This window comes from Bubalus bubalis, chromosome 8 (genome assembly GCF_019923935.1).
Source record: "Bubalus bubalis isolate 160015118507 breed Murrah chromosome 8, NDDB_SH_1, whole genome shotgun sequence".
Lineage (NCBI taxonomy): Eukaryota > Metazoa > Chordata > Mammalia > Artiodactyla > Bovidae > Bubalus > Bubalus bubalis.
The window spans coordinates 10,883,623-10,894,374 of record NC_059164.1 but is presented as its reverse complement, the minus strand read 5'-3'; the positions used below and the strand labels follow the sequence as shown (position 1 = coordinate 10,894,374).

At 38.6% G+C, this 10,752-nt stretch overlaps 1 protein-coding gene across 4 annotated transcripts; it reads right to left on the bottom strand.

The window, feature by feature from the left end:
- Nucleotides 1-283: 283 nt before the first annotated feature.
- Nucleotides 284-9,183, bottom strand: GNGT1 (G protein subunit gamma transducin 1). Of its 4 annotated transcripts, none has more exons than XM_006078316.3 (3): nucleotides 9,099-9,183; nucleotides 6,287-6,392; nucleotides 284-558 (listed from the first exon to the last, which is right to left on the bottom strand). In XM_006078316.3, the coding sequence occupies exons 1-3, from the start codon at nucleotides 9,104-9,106 to the stop codon at nucleotides 430-432; spliced, it is 243 nt and encodes an 80-aa protein (XP_006078378.1). In that variant the 5' UTR covers nucleotides 9,107-9,183; the 3' UTR covers nucleotides 284-429. The 4 variants fall into 4 exon arrangements, with proteins under 4 accessions (XP_006078378.1, XP_044803137.1, XP_044803138.1 ...); XM_044947202.1 differs by lacking the exon at nucleotides 9,099-9,183 and adding an exon at nucleotides 6,481-6,602; XM_044947203.1 differs by lacking the exon at nucleotides 9,099-9,183 and adding an exon at nucleotides 6,481-6,542 and having other exon boundaries at nucleotides 6,287-6,389.
- Nucleotides 9,184-10,752: the final 1,569 nt, after the last annotated feature.

Sequence of the window (10,752 nt, the reverse complement as noted above, 5' to 3'; positions counted from 1 at the left end):
AATATAGGTCTTCCATGACTCAAAAGAATAGACTTCCTAATCACCCAAGGAAGAGAAAGGTTGAGGAAAATATAGGTCTAACCAGGAAATTTCTAGGTGGAATATTAAGGAGGTTGAAAGGGTAATGGATAAACATAAAACATTTACTATACGCTGGCATCCAGAATAATATAAACTCATTATAAAACACATTATTGTTAAAGAAAGGGATCAATCAATATTTGTTGTCAATTATGTGTTAAACCCTGTGGTAAGTACTTTAAGAAAACCATAGACTCATACATTATGACATTCCAAATTTTATTAACCACTTATGTTTATAATTTTAAATTTTATGTATATGCTTAACCATATTATTACATGTGACCAAACATTAGTACGTCATTAAAGCTCAAGATATTCCATGGGATTCAAAAAAAGAAAAAATTCTTATGAAATCACACAGCCTCCTTTGAGCTCCTTGAAGGGATTTTTGTCCTCTGGGATACCCTTTACTAATGGATCCTCCCCAGATCGTTCTTCAACATAATCCCTGAATTCCTCACAACATTTGGACACCTTAAAGGAAAAAAGAAAGAGATGATTCATTTGGTTTAATGGAGAGTACTTCAGAATCCAAGAATGCATTTATAATAACCATTTGTGTGTGTGTGTGTGTGTGTTCTATCTTTTTAATGTGACTCTGCTTTCAGCCAACGCACTCATACTTTGTACGAGAGAAGAAGAAACATTGACAGCAGCTCCCTCCTCTGTCCTTGTGGATATCTTAGAGCAAGGGCTAATCAGCTGGCCAAACTCCAGCTAAGGGTTCTCAGCAGATACTGCCTCCAGCCTCTTTAAAGGAGACAGGATCCAGGGATCAGAACACAGCTGACAACACAAGTCAAGAATGTGACCAGAGTAAGCATTGATTAAATGTTTTTCCTCATTCCAAAAATGTGACCTGTGAAGGTGGAAGGGAATGAATCATTGTTAAATTCCAGGCTTATCACCACTCCTGGATTCTCAGAAGGATACACTTGTAATTTTATTTTAAGCTTGTCTAATGATTGATCATGATTGTGAACTTGAAGGTAAGCTCCAAAGGGAGCTGACTGACTTGTTCACATGTATCGCAGGCATCTAGAACAGAACCTATTTATTTGTGTGTGTGTATATGTGTGCTCAGTCATGGCTGACTCTTTGCAACCCCATGGACTATAGCCTGCTGGCCTCCTCTGACCGTAGAATTTTCCAGGCAAGAATACTGGAGTGGGTTGCCACTTCCTACTCCAGGGGATCTTCCCTCCCCAACATCTCCTGCATTGGCAGTCGGTTCACTATGCCACCTGGGAAGACCCTTACATTTTACTGGTGTCCAGTAAAAAAATAATGGCTGAACCAAATCATTTGTTTATAAGCTTGCCCCTTAGTCATCTGCAACATTATAGTAATGACTTGGTGAAAAATCAGGCTTTAGTATTTTAATTAACGGACTCAGTCAAAGCCTGTTAATGTACCGTATAACATACTGTTTAGAGAGAGGCAAAGTTCTATACATGTGTAAATATAAGTGCGTGTTGTGTATATGTATACATACGCATATACACACATGGGACCACGTTATTCATTCCTTTTAATTGTCAACTTGTTTTGTTTTCACTTAATACATCATCATGATATTAACACAAAGCTGTTTTATTTTCGGCATTCCAGGAAGTAACCATTCCGCAAGTTATCTAAGGAATTTATTGTTTTGTTTTAATAAAATCTTCGTGCTATTTTTTTTCATGGAAGTCCTAAGCAACATCAGACAGAAGACTTAAAACTACTTATAACTCTGCAAACTCATTATCTGCATATTAGAACAAATCATTTCTAATGGGGGGGCGGGGCACTGGTCAGGTGGCTCCTTCATAGGACGATACTTGGAGTTTATGCGCACATTTGAACAATATTAATTTGAAATATGCAATGATTTAGAATCACATTTTTTCCTCCTCAAAATTCAAACTTGAGATTTAGATTCACTTTTCCCCCTTCTTCCAAACACCAGCTCTTTGGGCCCCAACTGGATGTCAGCAACAGGAATCAGTGAGGGTTAGTTTTCACAGTGTCTGGTTAGGATCTGAGAATACTGAGGAGCAGTAATTACCTACAATCCTATGTGAGTGTATGTGGTTCAAAACTCTATTATATACAGTTTAATACAAGTTTACACAGCACGGTGGAAAGAACATGGACACTGGATTCAGGAGATCCCAGGTTTGATTTTGGCTCTGCTCGCTTACCAGCTGTATCCTTATTTAAAACAGTTTATCTAAGGTTTAACTACTTCATCTATGAAATAGAAGGAACATAGGTGGCATTAAATACCTGGCATAGATAGTGAAGCAAATGGTAGCTATTAACTACAAAGACTGCCTTTCATTTTTGCTTATTATATTCACTTAAAGTCATCACACAGAGAAGGCAATGGCAACCCACTCCAGTACTCTTGCCTGGAAAATCCCATGGGCGGAGGAGCCTGGTAGGCTGCAGTCCATGGGGTCGCTAAGAGTCAAGCACGACTAAGCGACTTCACTTTCACTTTTCACTTTCATGCATTGGAGAAGGAAATGGCAACCCACTCCAGTGTTCTTGCCTGGAGAATCCCAGGGACAGAGGAGCCTAGTGGGCTGCCGTCTATGGGGTCGCACAGAGTCGGACACGACTGAAGCGACTTAGCAGCAGCAGCAGCAGCAGCAAAGTCATCACAAATCTTTTTAGAAATTGGATGCCAAGAGTTGTCGTAGTTTGACAATGCTGCTGTTTAGTCACTAGGTCATGTCTGATTCCATGTGACCCCATGGAATATAAGCTGCCAGGCTCCCCTGTCCATGGGATTCTCCAGGCAGGAATATTGGAGTGAGTTGCCATTTCCTCCTCCAGGGAGTCTCACAATGCTACCACCTTGATAGCAAGGTTGAGGCATATTATGGATCAGTCTGGTTCATAGATATCAATAATAATTTTTAAAGTAATAATAATTACCTATTGTTACTATTCCCATTTTATAGAAGAAGAAATTGGCATAGGTAAGTTAGCTAACTTAAGTGAATGTTACACAGGGAGAAAGTTGTGGAGCCGGAATCTGAGTCAGATATAGTTCCGGAGGAGACACGCTTAACCATACTATTATGGACACTATGCCATCCTATGTCAGAGTTCTGGGTTCAGGCCTGGAAAGTTCTGAGTGTGTGTGTGTGTGTGTGTGTGTAGTTTTGGCAGTCTGATACTAAATTAAATTGACTTCCAAGAGCAAAGACACATTATGTAGTAGGAAAAGGAACCAGAAAGCCTGACAAAATGGGGATGTATGTGATGTTTATCCAAAACAATAATTCCCAGGTGAACCTGCCACAGTGAACAGTAAACATGAAGATTACCAAACTGCATATAAAACAATCCTGGCTATATAAATAACAAAACAGCTTCTGGATGCTTCAAGTATAAAAGAAAAAATCATTAACTCCTTTATCTCAAAAGTTTATTTTCCCACAAATTATAAAGATAAGGGTTTTAACTTTTTTGGTGTATGTTCCAAGCTTTTGTGCTGTTCAAAGATTTAATTTTTATCTTTACAACAAAGTATGTTTGGCCGGTATGGAAAGGGCAACAGGGAAGTTTGAGACAATTATAAACATAAAAGAAGCCAAAATTCCAACTTTTACTGGGAGTGAGAGTTTTGAGCAAAGTTTGAAGATAATACAAACTCCTTTTTTCACTTTGGCCTGATAAAACAAGTGTTTTTAAGAAACATGAAATATACTCTTATGACTTGTGGAGGAGTTTTTGTTCTATTGATGTTCCTAAAACAAAGAGATCTGAAATACATATCTACATTTTCCAAGCGTCAGTCACTGTTTGTTTGGTGGAAAGCTTTATTTCTTTGCCATTTCTGCTCCTTCTAATGGGAGAGGACTTTGGGTAACGGTTTTTAAGATCTGAGAGCTGTTTGTAGGAGAAACCAGCGAGTTCTTGTGCCTGACTTCATTTTTATTTTCAAAGAAGGAATAGAATGTACTCATTCATTACTGGCCATGACAATGCTGGAGGGGATGACGTCTTGGCTAAGAGTATTTGAACAATATCAAATAAAGAGAAACATCAATTTAGTAAAGTAAAAACAAAATGCCTATATGCATTGCTTTACTTTATTGCTTAGCTAAAAAAGATGATGTCTCATATTCTTCATTTTATTTTCTCTCTCCACCCCCTTTAAAAAAATAGTCTATAAAAATGTAAAAACATTTTTAGTTTAGCAGCCATACAAAAACAAAAACAGGCCAAGGGCTGGATTTGGCTTATGGAACATAGTTTTCCAGGCTGTAAAGTAACTCTAAATCAAAAGATAATTATGATTATTAATTTTCTTAATTTCTGATGAATTTTATCTGAACAACTTATTTTCAACTATACTGAGCTTCTCCAATGAGTGATGTGAAAGAGGAAAAATAATTTTCCCTCTACACTTCTAGGTTCTTAACTGAGATTACTCTGTAATAAGAAAGGCAGATTAACAGGAGAAAAACAAGTTTAAAAACATGTATACCCTCTGTATACAAGGGAGAAACTCAGGAAAACTGAGGAGCGTCCTGAATTAGTTCAAGTTACCACCTTAAATACTGCTACAATGAAAGACAAAAGAAGATGGCGGGTGTGGATGACAGGGGTGTGGACAGCCAGTTACGAGTTTAAGATAATTATCAGACCCTTACCCAAAAAAGTCCCTGGAGGCTCATATGGTAAACAATCTGCTTGCAATGCAGGAGACTTGCATTCAGTCCCTGGGTTGGGAGGATCCCCTGGGGAAGGGAATGGCTACTCACCCCCTCCAGTATTCTTGCCTGGAAAATCCCATGGACAGAGGAACCTGGAAGGCTATATAGTCTACGGGGTCTCATAGAGTCGGACAGAACTAAGCAACTAACACTTTTCATTACCTTAAAATAATTCATGACAACCTATCCCTTAAGGATAAATATTTCCCTTTCTTATGTCAGAATACAACCTCTTGGCTAAGCCCTCATAAGCCCCTGACTTTCTCTTCCCTGGAACACTCTTCAAGTTTTACCCAAATCTGTCTCCTGAATTGTAATATTTAAGAGCCCCGAATAAACATTTTTCATTAAAAAAAGAAAAGGATAAAAAAAAAGCACAGTGTCAAAAAAAAAAAAAAAAAGAATAAAAACAAACAACAGGCCCAAATGGAGTCACTTGTGCTAAGCCCCACATCAACAAACTAAAACTTAATATCTAATTTAACTACAGTTTCAACGTTTCCCAAGAGTAAACCTAACACAACGGAATTTCCCAGTCTGCATGAGCTAATCTGCATGAGAGACCTCCTGCTCTTCCCCCAAAGGAAGTTGTTCCTGCCTGAAATAATTGTTTCTTTGTTTATGACTTCCTTGTCCCACCCCTTTGTCCCTATAAAAACCTTCCATTTTGCACAGCTCCTTGGTGAGCCTTTCTACTTGCTAGATGCAATGCTGCTCAATCCATGAATTATTTAATAAGGCCAATTATGTCTTCAAATTTACTCAGTTACATTTTGTTTTTTAACAACAGTAAACAAGGGCATGGTGGTTAAGCAGATTTAAATCCTTGTGTTCCCCACTGATAAGAGTTTCTAGCAACTTAAGAGTCATTCTCGGAGAAGGCAATCGCACCCCACTCCTGTACTCTTGCCTAGAAAATCCCATGGATGCAGGAGCCTGGTAGGCCGCAGTCCATGGGGTCGCTAAGAGTCAGACACGACTGAGTGACTTCCCTTTCACTTTTCACTTTCATGCATTGGAGGAGGAAAGAGCAACCCATTCCAGTATTCTTGCCTGGAGAATCACAGGGATGGGGGAGCCTGATGGGCTGCCATCTATGGGGTCGCACAGAGTTGGACACGACTGAAGTGACTTAGCAGTAGCAGCAAGAGTTATTTTTCTCCTCCTGATACAGAGGAGTGAGAGCGTGTATGCATGCTAAGTCGCTTCAGTCATGCCCGACTCTTTGCAACCCTATGGACCAAAGCTCACCAGGCTCTCCTGTCTATGGGATTCTCCAGGCAAGAATACTGAAGTGGGTTGCCATTTCCTTCTCCAGGGAATCTTCCTGACCCAGGGATCGAACTCACATCTCCTATGTCTCCTGCACTGTCAGGCAGGTTCTTTACCACTAGTGCCACCTGGGAAGCCCCACAGAGAAGGAGACACCCTTACCAATGGAGATGTCCCTTACAAATAAAATTTACAAGAGGACAGCAGTTTACCAGCATTCTTTCCAGCGTCACTTCTTTCTTGAGCTGGTCGACTTCCATCTTCAATTTGTCCTTTTCTGTCAGGTCCTCAATATTGATCACTGGCATCTTCTGCCTGCTGAAAAAGTAGAAACTTTTATACACCTGAATTGTCAGGCTCACTTCAACTTAATGTAAGCCAAACCTTCCTTCAGCTCTGAACTTACTAAGCAAACTGTTTGTTTTAACTTCTTTGATAACCAATTTCTCTTGAATCCCTCCAAACAATACTAGCCTACGCACTAGCCCTGAGATTTTAAGGCTTTCTTATAATCTTCACTAATATGATTAAGTCTTTAACTCTAAACACCTGCTAGTAGGTTTGTGGAGAGGTCAGTTTAGTCAGTATATAATCTTAAATATCCAGTCCTTTTCCCTGTTTCTTGGCACAGTGTATAAACTGAGGTTCCAACCCTCATCTCCAACTCCAAACCCTCCATTATATGATCTATGCCATTTAGGTTAATTTGAGGTCACTGAGGACTGCCCATTAAATACTCTAAATCACTAGAGTATTTAATCTGGTATTAAGAGAAAAACATGCAAAAAGTATCATTATAAGTCCCTTATAAATAATGGATTGACATATGAACCAACAGAATGAAAATACACCAACAAATGACCTTGCTAATTAGAAACAAACTAGTATCTTACTTAGATTATACCCGGAATTTTTTTTTTCTTTTTGTATATTACTGTCACAATGAATTGCATAGCAATGATGAGCAAATGCAGCAAGTTAAAGGGGACGTGGTGAGTCTGATCTCCCGATGTATATTATAAAAGAATTAGGGCAGTAGCAATATCTTCTTCTTAATTAGATCAGTGGGCAATGGGAAAGATAGTATAGTATTTTGGTGATTCCTTTATGAAACTGCCTGGAAAATATTTCACTGTATCCAAGTGGCATCATGCTTTGTGATCTGTCCTCTTTTGGTCTTGTCTTTCCTTTCGTGTCTCTAATCCAACTTCTATGATGACATATTTTTATGAAAGTTAGATATGCTCGGGTCATATGCTATTTTAGAAAAGAGCTTAAAGTCATACATATACATAAAAATATGCTGCTAATCATATGTTAGCAATTAATTTATTTCCTTGTATTTATATAGTATTTTCATTTCCAAAACATTTGAGAAATATTATTTTCCTTCTTAGTTTTATAATACTCTGTTCTTCTCTGAATAAAAAAGAGATAGTTTAGCCTATTTTCAGGGATAAATGCTTACTGATGCCAACAGAGAGGTAAAAGAGAAAACCCAATGGACATGCGTGTGTGTGTGTGTTAATCACTCAGTCGTTGTCTGACTCTTTGCAACCTCATGTACTGTAGTCTGTTAGGCTCCTCTGTTCATGGAATTCTCCAGGGAAGAATAATGGAGTGGGTAGCCATTCCCTTCTCCAGGGGATCTTTCTGACCCAGGGATCCAACCCCAGTCTCCTGCATTGCAGGCAGATTCTTTATAATCTGAGCCACCAGAGAAGCCCACCCAATGGATACCCAAAGCCAATATTTCCTCTTCTTTTAACTTTCCTTTTGCATTTTTTATTTTTCTACGAATCCCACTGTGCAATTGTTGTTTGGTATTTGAAAGCCCATTCTCAGTTTTATTCTTACCTTCCTTCTCACCTCCTTTAGACTATCTGCAAAAATTCACAAGCACATCTGTGTCTCCTGATCATTTTTATTTGTTGACACTGTCCTTTGCAAAACTTTTCCCCATCTTGGAAAATGTTTTCCACTTGGCAATGGCTTTGAAGAATCACTTTAGGAACTTGTTGAAACAGAAGCCCAACTTAGGTTTTGATTTAGGGTAGGGCTTAGAATTTCATTTTCTCTGTTGTGGAGAAGCCTTAAGATATATTGGCAATAAAATGATCATCCACAAGCACTTGCTAGCTGTGTGGTCCTGATTAAGTTCTATAACCTCTCTGTGACTCATTTTACTAGGAAATAGGAGCAATGATAGTATCTACATTGTAGATTTCTTTGCTTGAGAAGAATAAAGGTTGTATAACACTTGGAGCATGGAGCAAGCACTCAGTCCATGGTAGCTGATGTGACTCACTTACTCTGTACCTCTAGACTCTCACATTGTGCTGTTATACTGTCACTTGCTGATACATGGCTTTAAAAGTGCTCTTAAAGGATAGCACGTGGACACGATTTAGGTCCTGTAATACCACGTGTAGTAGATGCTGTTGGTGCCCTTTCCAGACTCCTCTTTCTCTTTCCAGGGTGGGTTATTTATCCCTCTAGAAGCTGTGGGTATTGACACACACCATTTCTTATGTTTTCCCTTGGCTGATGAAAACCTTCAACTGATGATACCTGGCAGATTATGACAACTGGCCCCTGTGAGTGTTCTGTAGCAAATGGCTGCCTGAAGTGGGGTTCTGATAGTCCAGACCACTGCCTCTGGGCTGAAAAGCCTTGATATAGCTGAGCTGAGAGCCTTCCTGAGCATCCCATGGGTTCAGGATGAAGATAGACTTCTGAAACTACATCTTTTCATACCTTCTCCTCCTTCAGCCTGCTTTCCTCATCAGAGATCTCTCCTGAGCACTCACCCTCAATAAATCACTTGGAAAAGGGCCTCTGTCTTAGGATCTGCTTCCAAGACACACTGAAACACAATAGATTATATGAACCTTTACAACAGCACCCATTTCTTTTATAACATATGTCCTTACCACTCTGTATTGTTTTGTATATTGTTCAGATACAGATGAGAATCATGAAGTACTGATAAAGCCACTTGCAACCTATGTCAGAAATATTTACCTCGACATAGAGAAAAGTGCAAGATGTTGTAGAGGAGGAAAAATAATTTTCTCTCTACCCTTCTAGGTTCTTGGCTGAGACCACCCTGTAATAAAAGATTAATAGAAGAAAAATGAACAGAAGTTTAGTAACACATTATACCTCCTATATACATGGGAGAGACCCAGGAAAACTGAGTAACTTCCTCAAATGGCCCAAGCCACCACCTCAAACACTGCTTCCTGCTAAAGACAAAAGAAGATGTTGTGGAGGGGGAGGAGGAGTCAGTTATGGGAGGTATTCAGGCAAAGCACAGTAAACGAGGGCTATGAGATAGGAGTTGCTGTCTTCTCCATTGATAAAGAGTTTTTAGAGATTTAGACTCCTCCTCCTCTTTCTGGTACAGAAAGGCAGACACCATTACAAATGGAGAGTTCGCTTAGAAATATAAATGTCTCTTATAAAAGAATAACTTCTACTTGATTTTCATGGCTTCTCCTATGTCTGCTGTTCCTTAAAAATAATCAGCTCAAAATACGTCTTATGCCAGAGAGACGTATTGTGAGCTGGCATCTTATTCTCCCTTCCAGTACCTAACTCCGCATTATTAACAAATGATTTCTTAACTCTAAAATGCTCTGATTCACCATATTTAATAACAAGTTAAGCAAAACACATTTCATTTGATGTGAATCTTAGAAGGTGACTCTTCGACAATTTGAGAATGCTTGCCAAATTTGATACCACATGTCTTGTATGGAAAAATTCAAAGAGTGAAGATCAAAACTCTGACCACCCTCAAGGACACCTAGATACACAGTGAAGCACAACCTGTATTATGTGCATGGAGATATATATATATATACACACACACACACACATAGATCTCTCTCTCTCTATATATATATGTATATATCTCCATGCTCAGAGTTGTATTGAAGTCAAAGATTTAAAAGCATTTAGATATAATATCATAGCACTACTTTTTTAAAAGTTTTATTGGCATATAGTTGATTTACAATGTTATGTTAGTTTCAGGCATACAGCAAAGTGAATCAGTTGTATACATATATATCCACTCTTTTTTTGATCTTCTTTTCCCATATAGGTCATTACAGAGTATTGAGTAGAGTTCCATGTGCTCTACAGCAAGGTTCCTATTATCTATTTTTTCATAGTAGTGTAATTTTCAACACCAATCTCCCAATTTATTCCCTCCACCTTATCCCCTGGTAACCACAAGTTTGTTTTCTACATCAGTAAATCTACTTCTGTTTTGCAAATAAGTTCATTTGTACCTGTTTTTTTTTTTATTCCATAAATAAGCGATGTCATATGATATTTGTCTTTCTGTGTCTGATTTCCTTCACTCAGTATCACAATCTCTAGGTCCATCCATGTTGCTGAAAAGGGGCATTATCTTGTTCTTTATTATGACTGAGTAATATCCATTATATATATGTACCACATCTTTTTATCCATTCATGTTTTGATGGAATTAGCTGGCTTCATGTCGTGGCTATTGTAAATAGTGTTGCAGTGATCACTGGGGTGCATATATCTTTTGGAATTATGGTTTTCTCCAGGTATATGCCTGGGAATAGGACTGCTGGATCATATGGTAGTTCTATTTTTAGTTTTTTTAGAAACCTGTTCTCCATAGAGGCTGTACCAA

Coding starts and splice junctions, on each gene's coding strand:
- GNGT1 (XM_006078316.3), bottom strand. Junction 559..6,286: donor TGACGCTGGAAAGAATGCTG/GTAAACTGCTGT, acceptor TTTTCCTTTAAG/GTGTCCAAATGTTGTGAGGA.